This window comes from Rhodnius prolixus, unplaced genomic scaffold, assembly GCF_049639745.1.
Source record: "Rhodnius prolixus isolate KJV_2025 unplaced genomic scaffold, Rpr scaffold_8, whole genome shotgun sequence".
Classification (NCBI taxonomy): domain Eukaryota; kingdom Metazoa; phylum Arthropoda; class Insecta; order Hemiptera; family Reduviidae; genus Rhodnius; species Rhodnius prolixus.
Window position 1 is genome coordinate 31,118,222 of NW_027411593.1, and position 23,831 is coordinate 31,142,052.

Consider the following 23,831-nt stretch of genomic DNA (forward strand, 5'->3'; position numbering starts at 1 on the left):
AGGTTTTTCGCGATTAAAACATGTGCTGAGGAAAACCTGCGGATAGAACCTAGAAATAGGGAGAATTGCATCTTTTCGAACAGCCAGGCTGCACTGAAGTCTCTTGAATTCTTCAGAATGAACTCTTCCCTGGTTTGGGAATGCAGAAAGGTGCTAGAATTACTGGATCGGTACAACAAAGTTCGGCTGGAATGGGTGCCGGGTCATATGGGGATTGAAGGGAATGAGAGGGTTGATCATCTGGCCAGGAATGGAGCTAACACTCCTTTCATCGGCCCGGAGCCTGTCCTGGGGTCCGTGCGGTTCTCGGAGATTGGAACTGGAGGGAGCATGAAAAGAACTGGGCGATGTGTCCTGAGGTTAAACACAGTAAGTGTATGATGCCATGGATGTGTAAACAAAGAACCAAAGAGATCCTGTGCTTGGGTAGCAATCAGATTACTCTGATGACAGGCCTATTCACGGAGCATGGTAGGTTCAGGAAGCATCGGCGCAAGGTAGGGCTTATTAGCTTGGAACCGTTGTGCAGATTATGTCAGGAAGAGGAGGAAACGGCCTCTCACCTGTTGTTCGATTGCGTTGCAATTGAGCGTTTGCGCTATGAAACCTTTGGAACGCTGAGACCTAAGGAGATAGTAGCACAAAAAAAACTAGTAGGTAAAGTCCTCAACCTCTTTAGGAGGGGAGGGTTCACTTACTAGAACTAAGAAGGGGCTGGCACAATAAGTCTCTTGTGGCTGCGGTGCCGTGGGGCGTAGGTCCCGTCTCATCTACTATTCTAATTCTAATTCTATGTTAGATCAAGGCCATCTTCTCTTCAATCATTTTGGTAGGTTACCTGGTCTTAAGGGAGAGGAAAGGTGTTCGATTAAAGGATTAGGATGAGCTGTCGTAGAGGAATTAAATTTGAGGAAATGAGTTTTCGCAAGATCTCTGACAAAAGGGGATTTTGAGTTCTTTGTGAGGTTTAGCACAAAGAAAAATTAAATCATATTATGGAAACTTCCCATTCTTTTTGGTGAAGATTTTCTAATAAATAACTCTAATACAATCTTAAACATCCTTGAGTAAACAATCTGGAAATGGTTCTATTTTTGTTTAGATTTTTAAGAAAATTAAGTAAATTGAAACAACAAATTTTAAAAAAATCAAAGATTTACCCAAAAAAAACTTCTGACTTAAGAAACCTTAGTACTTATAATAACCACACAAATTATTATCACATGCAGCGCTACCATCAACCAGATTTGTGGTTTCAAGAGCTAAATGATTGTGTCTTATGTTTGTATTTTCCAGAACCCTGTTATGAGGAGTAAGAAAAAGTTATTATCCAGAAAATTTCCTTTACTAACCAGAATATGTGCTAACCAATTGATTCATTCTTTCAATAAAATATCTTTGTGTAGTCTGTATAATATTTAACAGTTATTGTTTCAAATAATATGCAATAGAGAGTGCTTAATTAAATTCATATTAATTCAGTTTATTCTAATTAAAAACATTGTTATTGTTAAAGAAAATTATAAATTTGTTAATTAGTAATATTTTTAATTACAATTTAATCGAATATTTTAATAAAGCGTATCTACTTCATATTCAATATTAATTAAGCTAAAAACACAAATTAGTTTTTAGAAATTAATTATTATACTTGTAATAAATTTAATTCTTAATTTGAAAGGTTTAAAAATGGAAGGGCTTTGAAGTAGCAGTTAGGTTTTAAACAAACCTTTTCACGAGATTAAAGATGCATTAAATTATACATAATTATATTCACAGATAAATTTGTAGAAGACTACGATGGTTGGTGAGTGGAATATAAAGGTTATAATTTAGTATTTTTATTGATCGAATATTGTATTTATATTTGGGTAAAACATTTCAACCCAGAAGGAAGGTGGAAGTTGCGATCGCTCAAGTAACTAGAGACGATAATAAACAAACCTTTTCACGAGATTAAAGATGCATTAAATTATACATAATTATATTCACAGATAAATTTGTAGAAGACTACGATGGTTGGTGAGTGGAATATAAAGGTTATAATTTAGTATTTTTATTGATCGAATATTGTATTTATATTTGGGTAAAACATTTCAACCCAGAAGGAAGGTGGAAGTTGCGATCGCTCAAATAACTAGAGACGATAATCATTACATACTCAACGGCATTTACATAGATGGCAAATAGAAATATTGTTTCGAACGCAGCATCTATGACGTTCGGCTCCTCTTAGCCCAAGTTTTACTATAGTGGTATTACACGAGTTGATGGCTTCTTCAATTTGTAATGTGGCTCGTGATGACATCCATCAAAGCGGGACAATTGGTAAATTTCTGTCCATCCATTTCACCTTGGTTACGTAGAGGACATAGCGGGCATTGGAGGTCTCCTTTTCTAAGCAGATGTACTGGAGTAAGTCAAATTGCGCGGAACAGTATTTACTTCAAGCAAAAAAAATCTACTCTGCCTGATTGCTATCACTTTTCTAGTTTCCTTTACAAGGATGTAATCATTGACCTAAGTGGAGGTCTTTTGAAGGTCGAACAAATTTATGGCAAGATAATGATTACATTTAAAAATTCCTTTATGTTTACTTAATTTTGATTTTCAGTAATTTGGGAAAAAAACTCACTATGAATTCCACATATACGTAAGATACGACTCATTCGTATCAGACAGGTATTAAAGCAATTTTGAGCTATATTAAATTTTTAAGACATAATTAGCAAAATTGGTCGCACTATGAAAGTAGTTGAAGAGAGATGCATAGACTAGCAGGCTTAAATGAATCAGTCCTCGTAATTTGACAATATAATTCAATGAACCTTTTTAAATTTCATTCATAGGAAACTGGATTGAATCATTATTTAGTCAAGTACTATAACTTTAATTTAAGTTGTTCTTGCATATATATCAAACGTTAAATACAAGAATGTTTGTTTTGATTGATTGGCTAATAGTTTTTATATTTAAAAAATTTTATTTTATGCAAAACTTTGTGAATTTTCTATTTTACACGATTTTTCCGATCAAAAAGCAGCGAATACGATTTGCAGGTTTTGTTAGGAATCAATCTTTTGCGCATGTATTTGAAAACAATTTAAGCAAATCGTCAAAATAAAAATATTGGATTCAATCAAACAAAAAATCTTTTTTTCTGTATGAGAATTTAAATAAATAAAATTGAAGTTTGAATTCTCAAAATCTTTTTTCATGAACTTGTTTTATTTTATAATTAAAGTGCAATTGTTGTTAAATTAGGCTAAATGGCCAACTTCTGAATAGTGAAGATGATAAAGAAAATTAGAAAAAAATAAGAAGAAAAATTTGTTTTTTTGGATAATTTACATTACTTTTAATGACTTTGATGTATCTTTGATGATAATGTAAACCTTATGTGTATGAAATATTAGCACATAGAATTTCCGAATGATTAAATGCTATCATTCTATCGAATAACTTATGAACTGTAAGCTTGGTTAATTTGCTGAAGATTTAGTGCTAGTATGTAGGAGATCTCTAGGTTATTTTAGTTGGTTATGCCCTTGGACTTGGCATCTTTCCAACATAATAGTGGGAAAGCGTTTCCCTAAACTTCAACTACTGCTGCTGCCCTTCAATACCAAGCGACTTTTCTTTGTAATCGTACATCTCCACCCTTTATTCTGGGAATATGGTTTTACACATCATTTATTCTCTAATATCCTCCTACAATCTTTTTAATTTGAAAGATATAAATAGATTTTGTGGCTTATTATGTTATTAAAAGAAGGAAGATTTTTTTGTTTTTATTTTAATGTGTTCCTTGCCCGAATTTAGCTTTATTGAATTGCTTGTTTCAATTTCTGCAAATGTTTTGTGACATAACAACAACTTGGTGAATCAAAAATTATTTTAAATATTAAACTAAGAATTTAGGTGAGAGATTAAATAAAGTATGTTAAACTCTTACTAATAGTTTAAATTAAAAAACATAAGATTTCCAAAAGTGATGTTGAAAAACATGGATAAACTAGCTTACGACAACAATAACACTGGATTTTTCCAATGAGTACGAACACAGCAGGTTATCTAAACGAGCGACACCGGCAGACTGAACCGATCGCTCCTTGTTGTTCTCTGCACAGCGGCGGAGATGCCACCCTCTTGTCCGATTGCATCCCCTTCACCACAGTTTACCGCTGCGTGCGCATCCCTCATCGCCACCCTCGCAGTTCGCGTAAAACAAGAAAATTGCTACAGTTTCTTTCTTTTTTTATTTTTCTAAAGCTTTTTCCACCTTTTATTCACAAATAACCTATTTATCCAATGAATGGCCTGGGCCAAGAACTCATAAAGTTGATGATCAAGTTTCCAAAAAATAATTTTCGTGAGGTTCTGAAAAAGAAATTATAATAAAGTACTACTGAAACAAATAAAGAAGGTGTAAACATTTGAAACTGAATGAATTTCTCTAAACGCTTCAGTTCAGTTTCCCCAATTTTTCCCGAAGTAGCTTCAACGATTTCCTTTAGATTTTATTTTCCTAAAAATAACTCAAAATTTTACTAAAGCGTTTTTTTTTTGTTTTTTTTTTTTAGGAAATAACATTTAACTTTCCTTACTACTTAACAAAAACTTACAGTTTAAAAAGTTAAGTATAAGTTTTGATTAAACGCCAAAAGGTACACAAATCAGCAAGTACCCAACATTTCATTAATACTTCATTAATATTTAAGTAATTTTACTGCATTAATTTTCATTAATATTTTTTAGAATTTATTAGATGTCACAGACCCTTATGCTGGCCATTTTCGTCTACAAAATATTTGTTCAAGTAGCACTCTAGATTGACTGTAATATCTAGTTATTTACAAATATAATAATCAAAATGTTAATTACAGGTTAAAAAGAAAATCGTTATAAAAAATTATGAGGCTAAAAAATTCAAAACCTTTTTTTAAAAAATGCTTACCCCAACATACATCAATGATTTTATTTATTTATTTTTATTTTTAAATAAAAATCGTCGGTTTAAGTTCATTCTTCGATTAAAGTAATTGTTATTTTATGTAGTAGTCAAACGTTTATAATAATAGATAATAATTATCTGGCTTTATCGCAAATAATATAGTTTTCTTCAATTACATTCTCAATCTAGGTGTTCTTCTCACAATGTTGTGTATATGTAATATAAAATAAATAAGATATGCATATTTTTAGGACAGCTAATTATTCCAGTATTTTACTATAAGTAAAATTAGAGGGACTAAATTAAATTACAATTGAGAAATGAATAAATATTGTTGAATAATCTACTTGTTATTGTGTGTTATTTGTGTTCACGAATATTTCGGTAAAAACTAATTCAAGACTGAAATATTGTTTTTAAATCCTCCATGATTCAAATTTAAATAGTAGCCGACTCTAACTTTGTCTTTTTCTAATTTAACATGCATGTATATGTGACGAACTTCAGAATAAAGGGCACATTAAAGCGAAATCAGAAGAATAATTTGGAATAGAGTTAAAATAAAGTACCTATTTATACGAAGATATAATAATATAGATTTTATCACAATTATAACATTGTTTTAGGAAATAACTTTAAACTTTCCTTACTATTAAGAAAACTTCGCGATTTCAATTAAACGTTTTTTTTCTTAAAAGATAATAATTGATTAATAAATTCTAAATTACGAACTATATTTGCGTTAATTAACTGGTGTTAACTAAAGAAGATGGCCACAATAGGTTATAGATACTTTTTGCAAGAGATAAACTGCGATTAAAAAAAAGGTAAAATACACAAAATTCTATTTTTATTTAATCAAGCACCAAATCCAATAGTTCATTTTTAGATGTTTAATTACAAATAACTTTATTTACTGATTTCGCAAAAAGATTATTAACAAATAAAACGGACATTCTAAAATAAAAACTTTATGACTCAGCCCTTTCGAGCACTATTATTCACGTGTTATCTTTTATCAGTTTAATATCCAATAGTTACATTAACACGCCCGTGCAGTAATACTCGTATATTCTCATGTAATACTCCATTTATGGGCCGATTTCAGTTTTTTATTGAATCGATGATTCACCAACAAAAAAGAGAGATTAAATTGACTATTGTTAGGTTCTGCTCAAACGCAATGCACCTCCATTGCATGGCTGTTTTAATTGATGAATAAAAACAGTAGAAACGGTTACAATCAACAAGAATGCTGTAATAAAAACGAGTAAATAGATTTTAGTTAGAAATGAGGATAAATTGAAACAGTTATTCTTAAAAACTGCCCCGCATTATTCACATTATAAGGTAATATTTAAATCGTTAAAGAAATAAATTAAAGAGAAAAATGAAGTGCCCAGATTCTAGTTCTTAGTATGGTAAAGCGGTTAGGAGCAAATATTGTAACTGGCAGGTTATGGCGATAGTGAAAATAAGTGACCGCCTTTAATCACTTAGAAATTACAATGTTGTGTGTATCTAGTTCCTGTATTTTAGAGTATCGATTAAGGAAAGAGATTATTATAGTTATTTCTTTAAAAAACAAAAAAATTCATTTATTGTTCTCAGTTTATCCCTTACCTCTAAAGCAGGTTCTGGAGCGTCAAAGAAGTTTCTGGATAACCGCTCATCACCGGAGAACTTAGTGGTGTTAGTTCCAGCAGATTAGTGGATTTCGCGGCTTGATTTCCACTTTAAATGAATCTAAGAGAGTTCGTTTAACTCACAAGACGTATAAGTTTTCGGAAGGAGATCTTTACAAGAAATCTGGTGCTAGCAAAAGTTCAACTATCCTCTAAAATGTGACGCGTGCTTCATTATATTGGCTTTACTGCCAGTGCAATATAATATTTATTTTCAATTCGATACTAATTAAAAATGCATGTTTACAATAATATAATCAATATTAATTGAAACCAAATTTTAAATATTTTGGCCAGTAATTAATATGAAAAAGAAAATAGCTCACCAAAGATTGGAATAATAATTTATTCGGGTTTGGTATTTAGCGGCAAATGGCACAATAACCAGCAATATAGCTGCTCTCAAATTCAATACCAATTTATGATGAGAATCTGTGTAATTAAACCGATCTATAATGCTCTCCATTTAATTACAATCCTTTGCCAGTAAATGCTTGCTTATTACCTGCCCACATATGGAAGATATATGAAGGACAGTTGTAATTTCGGTTGTTTATAGCTTGGGTATCTGCCTTTCATTCCAAGCATGTGCAAAGCTATTACTTACTTTTATTTTAATATTCCCCTCAGTTTCATTTTAAAACAGAACAGTTTTGTGCTAGATTCATGGAAACTTAAGAGAGAAAAATTAAATCATAAAATTATTGTACATAATACATAATAATATTTAGAGCAATCTCTCAAGATTATGATGCCTCGTCCGAGCTCTTCATTGTCTTCTTTTTTAATTTCTATTGTAATTCAAGTATCGCTTTTACTTCTGCTTGATTAAAATGGCGGTGATTTTGTAAGAATACCAAGTGAACCACAGCCTGATAATGCAGAAGTTAATCGTATACCTGGAGGATTTAGTTGAGAGACAAAAGTGAAGTATTCACTCCTCTTCAGCCCAATAGGAGTAAGTGGACAAACCGCTTCTTTCAAACTCTTGCTATCTCTGCGGTTATCCCAGCCTAGCGACGCGATAACACTGATAGCCCAAAAAACTTATTGGTGTTCCATAAATGTTTTACATCGGGGCAGTTCATACCATTGGAGGGACCACTCAATGCTCATTTTTTACCTATAATGTTAAAAACTACGAATCATGGCATTTTTTTCACGAAATCTGACTACTCTACAGATAGACTAAAAAGTACATCAAATAAGCTCTGGCCAAGTTCAAGCTAGATATTCCATTCATACGTGGTAGACACAGGCAGCAATACATATGAAATAAATGTGTCTTTCACAGCTGTGCATACCCGCATCATCTCATACATTGATTTTCGGACGTTGAACTCAACCGGCGGATAATTGAAATACAATATTTAAATTATAGAAGGAGAACGAGAGTTCAGCGAACATTTTTAGCCATTTAGTAAAGCATTACTTCTTCACTAATATGTCCGCGAGGGCTACGTGGCATCATTCAAAATGGTTACTATGCTAACGACCAAAACACTACTTTTCTTCTTCAAATTACGATAATGGTTACCCTTTCATGTGTTTACCTGTAATTGAAGGCGTTGTTCTCTGACCAGACATTGCTTGTAAGCCGATCAACTAAAGTTTCTGAAGTCTATTGACTCAAATCTGAAAGATAAATTGGCGATTTGATGCAGTAGGTACTTTTATTTTTATGGTAGGCCAACCAATTAAAATTTTAAAAACCTACAGAGATAATTATGCTTATTAATGCCCCAAATTTACCAAATAACGCACTTGCTTCCTTCTTAACTAATCTTAGCCACTTTTCAATCATTGACACATTGTGAATTTGATTTCCTAAAATGTTTTGTCGTCAAATTAAGTGTCTAAACCAAAGATTAGTTAGTTTTAAATTTTTAAAAAAGTGATTTTCCATCTTTTTTAAAAACAGAGTAAGACTTGATTTGTAATCTCTCCTGGTCATTGATACATTCGTAATCTGCAGATCATTTTCGGTAAGGATTTGTGAGGCATACAGAGAAAGTTGGTTTGGGTAAATACGATTTGGTTTTAGCAATCCTAGAGCTAAATTATCGCTCATTATCATTCACATGCAATAAATTTACATATTTAATACATTATAACATAGATGCCAACAATCTGTGCAACAATCACCAAAATTTAAATAATAGAACCATTAGGTTGCTATCTTGCAATCTACTAATTGTTTCTTCTTGCGGCATTGATTCCCTAAACATAACTTTAGAAATTGATTGCTGAAGCAATCGTCAATAAATTATGAATCGATAAAAACTGATTAACGTTCTATCTTGTGTTTGCAACGTGACTTTCTTTTGCAACATATTTTCTGTTTTGATTTTGGCTTCACCATTAAGTTTTTATATTTCTGCTTTTTATGAAAGTAAGAACAAACTAGCGGATGTATTTAAAAAATGTCACTTTGTAAGAATATGATAACATTGGAAAGAATAGATAAGTAATAGTTGTAAGTAACACATTTCAGAAATAAAGCCCTTATCTTATGGTAACTGGAGATTACAATAAAAAAGGCTTGAATAGTAGGGTATATTATTTAATGTAATATTTTGTTACCCAAAGAAGGAGAGATTGGAGTAAAAGTTGAGTTATAAAAACCAGCGTTGCAGAAAGCTGAATTAATCATTTGAACAATGTTCGTCATTAATCAAAAGAAGAAAATAATTTACAGTATAATTATCTAAACGAAACTCTAATTATATGCAAATATTTCTAATAATTTTGGAACAGTGGAAAATTAAACAGGCTAAATAAGACTAGCAATAAGACTACAAATACAGTTGCAGGACTGTTCGAAATGAATAAAGAAAAATATTTAATGCATAAAAGTTGGCGTCACAATAAACGTTTCCGAGGTTACTGGTAAAGATTTATTATTGTAGCGTGCTTCCAATTTCCTTAAAGCAAACGATTGCATCTATCCAACCTTGAAACTATAGTTGACATGCTTTAGATTCTCTAGAATCTCTTTGTAAAAGTTTCCTAGCTTATCAATGCTCGTAAAAATGGTTTTATAGTACTCTTAAGTCCTACGCTCTTACAGCGCAGTTGGCGTTAAGCTTGTGTGTATTCTGAAACAAACTTAACGAACTTCTTTTCTACAACTTTCTTTTGCGGCTTTCTTCATAGTTTTAAGGCTTTCTTTTTTTTAAAGAGCATTAGAGGAAAACAAAAAATAAAAACTTAAAGAAAAAGACTTTTGAAGCTTTTAAAGCAAACTTAGAAAGAAACTACTTTTTATGTAAATTGAAGCTCTAAAGCTATTGTGTATTATGTTAGGAATTTGAATAATAATAGGGGGTACACTTCAAGTGCGCTATTTTGTCTCCGTCTTACTTCTCTTTTTGCTTCTCTGTCTCTAGGAAGAAAAAGTGGTCTTTACAAACTAGCTTTAGTAAAGTTTGCGTATTAAGGGTGATATCTGTAGCCAGTGTCATGTGAGCTTTCTTTTGCTAGTTACAGTTCTGCATACTCTTTACGAGTATATCTCCTTTTGTAATGTAGAATATAAAAATTATTCCCAAACTTCCATTTTTTCGCTATTTAATTACACTCCAACAAGCAATTAAACAAAACATTGTAAACTTGTTATTTCCTTACTTACATCTCAACAATATTTTTTATTCCTCAACATATAAAAATACCAAAAGCACGTCAAAATATTTTGAGTCTTCATAATACAGGGTGCGGCAGCATAACTTCCTTTTTTCAAAACTCAATAAAGCCCATTGTATGAATCAGAACATTTTTATTTGTTTTTTTTTATAATCTAGGTGGATGCCTAAAGTTTTGTTTTACGTAGTTTTGAAGATAGAATCAGATAGGTGACTGAGTAAACCGATTTCTGGCGTTTGTCATGACTCTTGCCAGCATAGCAGGCGTTATGTTGGCAATTTTTTCCTGGATGTTGGTCTTCAAAATCTTGTAGGGTCCTTAAACAAGGGGATTACAAAAAAATCCCATAGAAAAAGATCACAAGGGGCCAAATCGAGAGAGCGGGCCGGCCACTCCAAATCGCCCATAATTGAGATGAGGCGCTCTGGGAAGTGTTCCCTCAAAACAGCCATCGTTTCCAAGGAAAAAATTGCCAACATAACGTCTGCTATGCTGGCAAAAGTCATGACAAACGCCAGAAATCGGTTTACTCAGTGTATGAAGAATGGTGGACGTCACCTACCTGATTTTATCTTCAAAACTATGTAAAACAAAACTTTAGGCATGCACCTACATTATAAAAAAGCAAATAAAAATGTTCTGATTCATACAATGGGTTTTATTAAGTTTTGATAATAGGAAGTTATGCTGCCGCACCCTGTACAATAAAGTAAACACAATTTTTAAATGACTGTGATATAAATAAATGATATAATTTACGAACTGAGACGACACTTAACTTTTACCTAACAATTATTATTATTATTATTATTATACTGTTCACTTCAGTTCGAAATCTCCAGGTCTCCAGTGTACCTCAGTAAATTCTTTTGCACTATAAAAACAGTTGGTTATTACAATTTTTTAAAAAATTATCTCATATTTTTTAATTTCCAACTGTCTTACATTCACTGGTATTTTGTTAAAGATTCTTATGAAAGCAAGATTCGAAAGTAATTCCGATTTCTTTAACCTTGTCGAAAGTAATTCCGATTTCTTTAACCTTGTCGAAGGTAAGTATTCATTTTCCTTGCTTCTTTTGTTATATTGGTGCTGATTTTCTCTGGTTACTACCCGTTTACTTCCATTTTGCCTCAGAGGTAGCCTATATTATACAGAGAAGGCAGAGTCATTATCTGCAATTGTTGAAAAAGCGGTCTTCCGCTTTCGTAATTTTTTTTTTTTGCAGTTTGAAAATTAAACTTTAAATTAAATCCCTATAACTCTATTCCATAGCTCATCCTCGAGTGGAATAGAGCGAAATATTAATGCATATCTTGATCATCATTTCAGGACCATTATATAAGTGAATGTATTGCGGTAGACCATAAACTGAAATCACACCTTTGCTACAACAACCCATCATCGAATGATACAATCTGCCAGATAGTGATTTCTATTATCGGACTAACAGTTACTCACTGTCCTTAGTGACATTGTCCTCACCGCGCACTCTATCGACATAATGGTCTGTTTAAAATGAAACACTATTAGATCTGTTGGATCATAATATCGTGTTCCTTGCCACCAACCACTAGAATCTTCTACAGGAAGCAACCTCTAACATTGCGAAGAGGCTAAAATGAGTTTTCAACCTTCTTAAAACATTTTAAACAAATTGGATCCTCCATGGAAAGGTCTCTTCTGAAGATTAAGTGATCTTGACAAGTAAAGTAATCCTTTAACGGCATGTTTTCCGCTTTGTTGAACACTTGAATGTACTGGATTCTCCAAAAACCACTTTCATTATAATTATTATTAAATTTAAAATTATAAGTTAGCCAAGATTAAGAGAAGTATAATCACGCTTTCTACTATTTTAAGAAAACCTCGTTAATTCTCGTTTAACATCACGAAACTGTTACCAATTTCACGCGATAGTTATTTTTGTAATATTTTTCCGGAAATAATCCAACTAATTGCAGAAAACTGGTAACTACTTTCAAAAATATTTAATAATAGGTAAATAATGCATCAGCCTTATCAATTGTAGCCAATTTTGGAATCAATTGTAGCAACAATGCACATCAATGTTAATCAATAATTTTTAAAATAATATTTTTGTTTTTTAAAATAATATATTTGTAATTTAATTCTTAATTTTTATACTTAACCTCAGGTTAATCTAATATTCTAAGAAGCCATCTGCAGCAGACAGCGTTTATATTCAATTGATTCAGAAAAAAATTAATATTGGACAGATGAGGGAAGAGTCTTCAATCCTTCTCCAAGTTCCCAAGGCCGTATTTTGAAAATAATTATAGTAATACATTTTGAAAAGAGTACTCGACAGAATAGTATGAGCTTGTTTTACATTCAAATTCCAGACGTACCATGTTGAATACAAAGTCTAGAAGACTTGGTTCCACCTTGCTGACGGCACTGACAAGGCCATCTCCTAAGGAGTGAAAAAAAGAGAGAAAAAGAACGCAGCACAAATGTGATCTAGAATGTTCCGTGAGTAGCATTACCGAACTGGTATCTTGCTAGATAAGCTTAGAGGTTCAGAAACTCTTCTTCTATTTTCTTTTGTTGCCAGATAAAAGGACAAGGTTATGGAAATGTTTTACAATACAATGAAGGCTTTTGCAAACTCCTTCGCAACATATAAGAATTTCTATACAACAACAAATCACACTACAATTTCGAAAATTGTTTCTACACAAACAGTGTAAGCAATGTTTTATACGTCTTAAACTTATAGAATTGAAATTTCAAAATAATTTTTCCTGGCAAAGTAATTGGAATCCATCTCCCACAGATTTTGAAATCAAAACATATGATTTACTGCAGTAAGTTGAGGTTATTGTTTATTTATAGGTTACTGGATTTAAAGTTCAGTATTTTTTTGGCTTTTTTTTGGCATTGGCTTTCGCCATACAGCCAGCATCATGGTCTAGGTGCTTATCATTAGAATATCACTCACTCTCCTTTCTTACTTATAAATACTCCACACATTTATCCCTCTACTATATACTACTATTTACATAAACTAATGGATGGATCAGTACTCTAGATTCCTGCCATCCTTATAGCTTAACCGAAATTAAAATCACGTAATCCTTCTCTAATCATTTTCTTCCATTCATTCTAATCGGCTATAACTTTTAAATACATTCATATTTCATTGCTAGCTCTGCCATAGATTTAAGCACATAGATGTTGGAGGAGAATATTATGTCTTCGTAGCGAAGTGGTGCATCTAAATTCCAGTATATGTCGTCAAACATTCGTTTCCTTTCTACTACATAACGTGGACATATCATTATTATATGTTTGAAATCCTCCTCCTCATTGCAATCTACGCATAGAGGAGAGGACCTTTTGTTGATCCTGTGTAGATACGATCCGCACACCGCGTGGTTCGCTCTCAGCCTGCTTACTGTCGTAACAACCCATTTATTAGTGACAGTTCCCTTAAACCATGGTTGTCTAGGTAACTGATCTGCCATAGTTTTATAGAATCTCCCTTTATTACCATTACTGTAATCTGTCTGCCATTTTTGTAGTGCTGCTTTTGCAATTGAATTTCAGGTAAACACAGTCTCAGGTTTGAGTTTAATGACAATGTTCTCGTTCTAGAGCTCTTTCACAGCTCGCCATCAGGTTTGACAAGTACTCAATCCAATCAAACCTATCGGAAAGAACCGCCGAAGAAAAAAGATTCTTTTTTTTTGTAGAGTATCAGTAGCTAGCTACAATTATTTGCTGCAATTTACTATAATTGAATCAATAAAGAAATGCTAGCAACCTAAGAATAATGTCTTGGAATGCAGTTAGATAGTCGACTTACAAGACGCTCTAACGAGAGCGAAAACTTTAGAAATTAGCAGTTGTTAAGGATAACTACCGCTAGGAAGGTCAACAACCTAGAATATGCGAAACAAACAAAATACTCACTTCAGTTTGCCTTCAAAGGATAACTGAGGCTAACAGCCAGCAAGAAGGGCTCTCACCAAACCAACTACTATTACTCATACCTAAATTGGCATACAATGTGTAAATTAGAATTCGTTTTATAGGATACTTAAAGCATGTACATTTCAAGATATAAAATCCGGGTCAAACCATAATTACAGACTTATGTAATGAATCTAGTAATGCAAATCTAGTGTATTTATCTAAATATACAGAATATAGGGCTGGTAGAAAGAAAAAGAGATATTATTTTCTGATACCCTTATGGCAAGACATCTTTAAGAATATTGATTAATAGCAGATGAATGTGGGGCGCGTTTTGCACCAGATTTTTAGATTTGGCAAAGAATGAACTTTGGCCAGTATGTGAGAGAAAAAGGCGAAGATTACAAAACTAATATCGATCTTGTGAATCGATAACTTCGCTTTTTCTCTGAGGAGTATGTGTTCATAAGTGTATGTGTGCGTAGATGTATTTGTTGATGGTTAATATAATAAATGCCTATATTGTCATATTACTGAATGAATGCATCGCACACTACAAAGATATTCCCATAATCCTAGATGTTCTGAACAGAATATAAAAAACCTTATAAATACCTACCAGCTTCTAAGCGGGTCTCGGGTAAGGTATAACCTACCTATTCGTTCGTAACCTCAAAACCATCTATTGCCCAGGATGAAATGATGTGGACATTATTGGCGGCGCAACGTCTGCATGAAGAGGCGTCTATATTCAGAATGGTTACCGCTTTCATTCCTCCACATCTTCACCATATATACATATATATAAAACATTTCCACGATTTTCTTGTCACTCCATTCACACAAACACATATATATATAGCAGCAGTAAGGCAAGCTATAGAGAAATTCTATATTCAGAATGGAGAGTCCGTTGGGAGATAACTCGTGTCACAAAGTAACCTCAACCTATTTGTAATGGTGATATCCTATTCCAAAGAATATTCAATGTTCATAGAAATGTGACACCTGAGGGCAACGAAACTATTCATCTTATTTCATGTATTCCAAAATTGTAAATTTAGTTTGTCAATAAACTACGAATTATTATTTTTAAATAATTAAACATTTTAAAACATTATTTTGGGTCAATCATATGAAAATGGCGTAATACAAGTGACAAAATAGTAAAGTGGTAATTTACTTTTAGACTTTAAAAAAAACGGCTTTTCTTAACAAATATTTGATAACAATCAAAAAACTAAAATCAAGTTGCTCTCGCCGACATTTGAAACCAGTCGCGGAATTAAAGAATAAACCTCCGCAGGCAAACAATGAAAAAGCATCTGTAAATACACAAACGACTTTTTCTAAAAAATAAAATAAAAAAATCTCGAGGTTATTATTAAACCAGTTCAGTAAAGTGGCTTTTCAGTTGGCTGATTTCTTTAAAAATTGCAATTTCACTAACATATTTTATTCTTAATAATATTATGTAGGTGATGAAGTCCTTCATTGCTCTGAAATGGCACGTTAAAGTCCCACAACGTTCACTCAAAAGTATCAAAATTATGGTAAAATATATCAAACAAATGTCTTAGATCTACATGTATGCAATTAGGGTGCCATGTTGAAAGAAAATTTCAAAAGCCCCCCAAAAAATGGAAAATGGATTTAGTAATATAGCTAGGATCGCCAACTGCTCTTTTTTGGAAAGGGCAGTCCTTTTTTTAACACCTGGTTGTCCTTGTCCTTTCTTAAATTAGGAAAGGACGCCTTTTGTCCTTTTTTTCAGATATTATTCACACGAATCTAATTTATGTTATTCTATTTTTGATTTAAGTTCTGACTTCCGAGACTTCTTCATTTGACATGTTGTTTTTCTGTTCTAACTGAACTGAATAGGTCAACAGGTTATTGATGTAACGATGAACAAAATGCAAAAAATGGTACTGGATTTAATTATTCTGATTAATTATATTCTTATGGTAGTTGAATTCCTTCCATATTGCCGATTCTGTTTTGAGACCTACTTTTTTGCAATTAATCACAGATTTCTGTATCAATTTTTAAAATAACCACTATTCATGGTATATCTTTCGAAAGTTGTTCGTATGTAGATGTTTTTCACGAATAGTGCACGTTTTAAACTTATATAATATTTTTGAGAAAAATGAAGTCAAGTTTTTCGGAAAAAAATAGAAACTTGCTATTTCTTATATTTGGGCCACAAAGTGAAACACTTGATATTATTATTTTCAAATATAAATTAGCTTATTTAAAAGGAAATTTAACCTTCTTTCTAATGAGGTTATTGAAATTGCTGTAGCTTTAAAAGTTTGAGAAATATAGACAAATGTTTGCTAAAAAGTAGTAATACCTTGAAAAAACATAAAATTAAAAATATCTATAAAACGGAGCCGAATCGAGCCATAGTTTATATGGATTTTTTTTGTTGCCTCCCGAAGTAACGGTAGTCTTATGCTGAACACCCTGTATATACCCGGGCCCCAAAATCCTTGAATGTACCTAATTTTTTTAGGGTGTCCTTTTTTGGAACTTTATAAAGTTGGCAACCCTAAAATGTAGCATTTCTCTGTCGACACATTCCATTTGTTAAAAAAATAAAAACATTTTGTGAAACTTAGATTTGACGCCATTCTAACTTTTATGTAAGGTTAGTAAAATAAATGAAATCTGAGAAATGATTGCAATTTTATTCTACACAAGCAAGGATGGAAAAATAACATGATTTTAGAAGAAATGTAGAAGTATAAAAACACTCAACATGATACGAATTTTGTTATTTTTTTATATCAGATTATATTTTATAAATGAAAATCTATCTCTAAAAATATTTATTCTATATTTTTATATGGAAAGACTTAGTTTTCCTTAAAAGATTCTCGAAGTAAGAGTTTAGAAAATAACGCAGAAATAAAAACTTAGAACATGTGGTGAAGCTGAACTATGTGAGCTCCAAATATGAAGCGAAAAACAATAATAATGATATAGAGGTGGGATGTACTATCCGTGCATAAAAGAGAAGGTTATTTTTTTTTTCACATGTGCTTTCCAAATGGAAGCATTCAAGGAAAATTTGTCTTCTCCATTCTAGAGGATCGTGGAGGGAAAGGTAGTGGAGCCAGAGCTAGAATGTGTTTTGATATGAGTTATGCTCTAAAATACTGACAGAGTTAACAGCAGGTAGGCAATGCACCGCATACTAGCTTACACTATAGACATATTATATCAACTTTATATGTAATGCACTGCACTTCATATCTTACATAACATAAATGTATTTTGTATGTACCATATGTCTGTAATAACCTACATACTTGGAACAACTGGTTCATTCCAATTTATATGAATACAACTGACGCTTTCCCTAAACATTGTTACAACAATTTTACCAGATATATATATATATTTTTTTTTTTACCGCTTTCACATTTTCAGGAATTTTAATATCTGTATTGTTACGAAGGTGGTTTTCAAAAAGTGGAGAGTATTAATATCTTTCAGCAATGAAATTCAGAAGTTTATCTCTAAATTTCTAAAAAAAATGGCGGGGACCATTTTATTCATTGTCTCGGTTACTTCCATCTTTACCCTAAGTCCTTTCTATCCTTCTTTTTACAAAATCACTCATACCCATAAATAATATATTTCTTCTTTTTCTCATTTGTTTGTGTTACAGTTACCGTTTTTTAACAACGAAGACACGCACAAAAATATGGAAGGTATCAAGTGGTAAGAACATCCTAAAACGATCATAACTCTCTTCACTAAAGAGGAAATCACGAAAAAACTGTTTCGTAACAACTTGTGTTGTTGGGAAGAGCTAGGATAAGCGCTAACTGTAGAGGGAAGCTTAAGAGAGTAGCTCAGAAAAAGAAGGAGAAACAATCTGCTTAGTTGTGGATAAGATGAAGTGTTATGTTGTTAACATGGTAGACGATTGATTGGAACTTTGGTAGATGATTGATTGGAACATGGTAGATGATTGATTGATTGGAACATGGTAGTTGATTGATTGGAACATTGGTAGATGATTGATTGGAAGTTCATAGTTCAAGAGCTTCCTAACCAACGAAACAAGATTTTTACTGCACTGACCATCTATCGATCTCAACGACAAAGTCGATTAGAGTAGGTGTCTATGACAACCATTTTCTTAAATCATGAGGTAAAAGGAAATGAAACTATGAAAGTTTCAAGATTGTTTCTTCATTTTGTCTGAGTGATGCAATGTTTTTTTTGGCAAAGTAGTTTAGTGAGTCATGTGAGTCGTTATAGGGTGAGCACTTTAATCTGTACACTGCACGAGTCCAGCACTCTGTTTACTTCTTGCAATATAAAAAGAGATCTTAGTACTTCGTCGGGGCAAAGGACTCAGAGTTCAGCTCTTCAGAAAAGACAGAACGTGTATTTCTATTTTGCCTAAGACCTCCTAACTGAATCCTAATTAAGCAGAACTAGAAGAGGTACCCTAAAGTACTAGATCTTACTAACAAACTGCTGCTGCGCAGTCTTTTTGGCCACGCTCATGGAATCGAATTCAATCAACTCTAACATCAAGGAATCTCACTTACAGAAAAAGCTCTTCGTCATCATCATCATTATTAATGATAATAATAAAAAAAGTTATTGAAAATTTCTAGCAGCCAACTTTTTCAATCAACTGCGAGGCATTCTGTAGTTTTCTTGTACAACTGCTATTTGGCTTTAGTATCAGTAATATGAGGCATACTTCACCCTTTTGCTATGTCAACATTTATTAGTAAAGTTTGCTGAGAAATATAACAAGTTTTTGACAAACGGAAATGTTGTCAATAAAAATATATGTCAGTCAGATAACTTCATATCAACTGTTTAGGTAGGTATTTACTTTGAAGTGTCCTTAAAGTTATATAGGACATCTTTGCATTTCTTTTGAACAAATAAAAAATATATACAAGCAAAACAACTAAGCGAACTTTGCAAAATAAATCGATTATTTTATTTTACATATTTTTATTCATAATGTGTAATGTAACCTTTAGGTACAAACCTACTGAACATTTTAATTAAAAAGAATGTATTGGTATCGTGCAGACTTTCGATTTTGACTTTTCACCAGTCAAATTTTCAATTTGAGTTTTTCTGAATAAGAAAAAGGATTTTTCCTGAATTTGTCCCTCTCTGGGTTATGTGAGAGAATAAAACATATATGACATTTTGCAAACGTTTATGGCGATGAATGTTAATCATGTGCGCGAGTTTTTGAGTGGTTCAAGTGTTTCCAAGATGGCTGAGAAGACGTAGGAGATGATGACCGCCCAGGTCGCCCTTCCACGTCAAAAACGGATGAAAATATCGATTATAATTAATCAACATTACTACCGTGAGGTGCTTGCTCAACTTCGTGAAAGAGTAAGGAAAAAAAAACGACCCGATTTGTGAAAGAACAAGTCATGGGTTCTCCATCAAGACAATGCGCCAGCTCACACTGCATTGTCTGTCAAGACGTTTCTAGCCAAGTACAACATCCCAGTTTTAGGCCAACCGCCTTATTCGCCTGACCTGGCTCCATGTGACTTTTATCTGTTCCCCAAAGTCAAATCTGCATTAAAAGGAACACGATTTCAGTCCGTTGAAGCTGTGAAAGACAAAAGCGGCACGCATCATGGAGGAGCTCACAGAAAAAGACTTCCAGCATTGTTTCGAACAATGGTAAATTCGCATGGAGCGTTGTAGGGATAGGGAGGGGTGTATATTGAAGGTGATAATAACTAAATATGTATAAATTTAAAATAAAATGTTTTATAGCAATAGTCTCGTTATTTAATAGCCAGTACCTCGTATATATATATATATATATTTAACCGTTTCAATTGTTTAACGTTATTTTTTTATAATAAAAATTTGACCCAGTTCTTGATCTTATAAACTGAATTTTGAAAATTTATGTAAAACTATTAAATTGATAAAAGCGCTGTCAGAGGATAGCCATTCAACTTACCATAAATCTTAGGTAATCCTGAAAAGTTAGCAGTTAGTCTTGAAAAAAAAAATAGCAAGACATAGATGTATTGCTGGTCTAGTATAGCGTTAGAGATACAATCACAAGTGGACGTTTTATTTTATACGTGACTGACTGAACTTAAATAAAAGGTAAAAGTTACAAATGTTACTAGATCAGATACAATCAATAAAGAATTCAGGAATTTAATTAAAACCTGAGTCGTAATGTATTGGGAAATGAATTTAGTTTGAATTCCCCTGAAAATTAAGTCAGCCAATCTTAATACATACAACAAAATCTTAAAAGGAGGCATTAAAATTTCAGGCAAATTTAACCAGAAATATAAACATCGAATGCTGTTTGCAATGTTTTTATCAAATTCTAATTTATAAAAGCCATTTAAAGTGAGTTGGTCTTAACAAGGTGCTGGAAATATGAAAAAACAAAAACTTGTTCTTCAAAAAACGTTCTGCAAGAATATGAGTTGCATTTTAAATTAGATTCAAATGGTTGAGATGATAATTACCAGCATTAGCAGAAGAAAAATGCTTAAAATTTACCAACTCAATTATACAAATGGTAGAAATTATTAGAATTCTGTTTCTTTTATTTTGGTTTATACTACAGAGGACACATTACTGTGAATTCTAAGGAGCTCTAAAGAAAAGACAATCTAAAAGCTGGCTTTTTTTTTTTAAATTGGTTCTTTAATGGTAACATGTAACTCAAAATGAATAAGCTCTTTAAAGCAAACGTCTTTAATTTCAAGAACTATTAATTGCGTAAATTAAGATGACAAAAAGTCGTGTGAACATTTACAAAAGATTATTTTAAAACTTGGGTAAAAGAGGAAGCAATAATTGTTTGAGATGGTGTACTCCATTTTATATTTTGAAACATTTTGAAAGTAATAGATCAATACATCACATAGGTGTTAATGAAATTGGAGATAAAATGATTGCGTCAGCTCTCTATTGGGAATTAACCCTAATTGCTTTTCCCTAAATAGAATCAATTAAATTAAGTGCAATTGCACTAGTGATGGGCATAAAAGTGATAGTAATGCATATTCTTGAATATACTAATACCCGTTCAGTTACAATTGCATTTAATCAAATTTTACTCTGTAAAATTTATTTAAAATTTATATTGTGTTTAGCAGTAGTTTAAATATGCCATTAACGCTATTTATTTGCATTGTAACATTTATTGTACATCCAGAAGTGGTATATATTTCGTTTGTAATATCAAGAAGGCATTCTTTTCTAAATCTAAAGCTAAGCCACGAGTTTGATTTTATTAATATTAAATTTGTTTTACATAAATAAATTCCAGTGAGCAGGAAAGGCGGTAGTGGAGATTATACCTAGCTTGAGTGACTGAATCGATATCAGCACTAATCAGGGAATTCCCAAAGGAATTAATCAAGTTTCCTCTTGTCTGCAATAAAGTAGATTACCAAGGTATCTTCACAAAAAAATTAAAAAAAGTAGTTCTAAGTAGAACAAAATTTCCGCTCTGTCTTAGTTTATTTTTTGAATAATAAATAAATAATATTGAAATTAGATAAATTTAGATGACAATCATATTTTAAGTTTATATAAATCACAAAATAATTTGTCAAAATTTTAGTGTGAGAAGTGGGAGCGCTAATATCAGTTAGAGATGAACTTGAACCGCTTTTTTTTTATGTACTGAATCAAAAATTTAATACTTATCTTTGAATTATCAAAATTTATTCCCTTTATTAACTAACATTTTTAAAGTTTTATCAAACTTACTTAAAATACTTAAAATTAATTGAAAAAATTAAATAAATAAATCACTGTCTCAAAAAACACATTAGGTATTGATTGACAGTTTACTGCTGGTTCATTTCCTTATATAGGAATGTGAGTGGGTTTCTTAAATGTTTTCATTTTATCAATGATTTAAAAAAATATTAAAAATGTATTAAATATTGACGAAAAATGTAATTCCTCTATTTACATTTAATAATCAAATAATTGAATTATAGTTGAATGTTTTATAAAAAAAAATGTACAAAAAATGGCGTAACAGTAATTCTTTACTGTTTTTTGGCAAATTCTGTGCACTCGAAAGAAGTTATTATCTCTAAATATTTAGGGTAGATCAAGTTAGCAGTAAATTGAAATATTTTACAAATGATTAAAAATATAACATCTTTCGCGTTAGTATTATTATTTCTGCGATCGGATAGAGCAAAAAAGGGATGCTGGATATGACGCCATTATAAAATGATGTTTAACCTATTGAAAAAGGTAGGTAGCATTAAGAATTAATACTTATCTTTGAATATAAATGAAAAAAATATATATACATAACATCAGTTTTTATAGTAAAGTATTACTTATACGATAATTTCTATTTGGAGGATTGTTTTGCAGGTAAAGTACTCCCAAAAAAAAGAAGAAGTCATTCATAGAGCAACAGCTGAGTGGCTCGCACTACAATGGGTCCCTGAATGGAATCCTGGGAGACAGGTGTCATAAACAGAATGGGCCTCTTTGGACAACAGATATTTTAATCAAATAATAATCCATGTGCTTGTATTTTGAGTTATTAATAAATCTTATTCAAATAAAATTGGTATAATGGCCTGCGTGCTAAATTGTTAAAAATGTTTGTAATAATAATTTTTAGTCCATCTTAGCATAAGTTGTTGGCAATAATTAGGAATTGACAAAACATCAGGTTGAGCGAGAAATGATTATTGAAAAATAAGTATGGTAAAACAGGAAAAATAATAATAATAATGTGCAATAATTGTAATTTTAAAAACTCACCTGGCTCAAGGTGTTTTATATCCGGGCCATCATAGGCTGTAGTTGTGATATCCGGTGCCATGTGGTTTTTAATCACAAGGCTGGCCAAAGGTTTGCTTCTAGAATGATGGAATGTCCTGTTTGTCAAAGTTTGTTAAATGATCGGCGTTAAGGGTTGTTTTACTTTTTATTTATAACTTCTTTTACTATAGCTAATTCTTTTTTCTTTTTTTTTAGAAAAACGCTCCTGCTAAGCGCAGTAATCGGACTGTAAAAGGAAAAACTTGTTAGTTAGTTTGTTAGAAGAGCATACTTGGCTATCCGCAATATGGCTGACCTCGGTCAATACAGCTCTCTTCAACTGAAATAAAAGCACGCATGCGTTTGAAATAAACCCTCGCATACCCCGTATTTACCTATTATTCTTTTAATTACAAATGTACGATTATTTCGCAATTAGCTGCAGAAATTTCCAGCTGAAATTATTCCCTTTTCTAATTAATAATATTTGCTTTGTGTCACAATATTATCTATTTAAAATAAAAAAAACTATAAAACTATAAGGGCTTTGAGGGCCGCAAGCTAAGGTATATTAGCTATAATTATAGAAGTTCATTAAAAATATATTCTTTAACAAAAGAATCAATTTTTTTCACAAAAAAATTCTTTATTTCTGTTTGTAGTTCAAGTACATACCTTTTTCCTTGTCTAAAGACAAGAAACAAATAATATTCCCTATTTCTTCAAGTTATGCAACAATTCCTCAACTAGTAAATTTAAACAATATAAAAATAAAAAGTTGCAATTAGAATATTCTTCATCCGAACTTAGTG

The 23,831-nt window shown here is 31.9% G+C and overlaps 1 protein-coding gene across 3 annotated transcripts in view; it reads right to left on the minus strand.

Moving 5' to 3' along the window:
- The window catches only part of Syt4 (Synaptotagmin 4), a 163,412-nt gene extending 140,068 nt beyond the window's left edge, over positions 1-23,344 (minus strand). The window contains exon 1 of one of the 3 annotated variants that reach the window (XM_074122307.1): positions 23,020-23,344. In XM_074122307.1, the coding sequence (XP_073978408.1) occupies positions 23,020-23,080 (61 nt within the window). In that variant the 5' untranslated portion in view covers positions 23,081-23,344. Of the gene's footprint in view, positions 1-3,955; positions 4,108-23,019 lie in introns of those variants that run through there. The other 2 variants (XM_074122308.1, XM_074122309.1) reach the window with 2 other exon arrangements.
- Between the last annotated feature and the right edge of the window lie 487 nt (positions 23,345-23,831).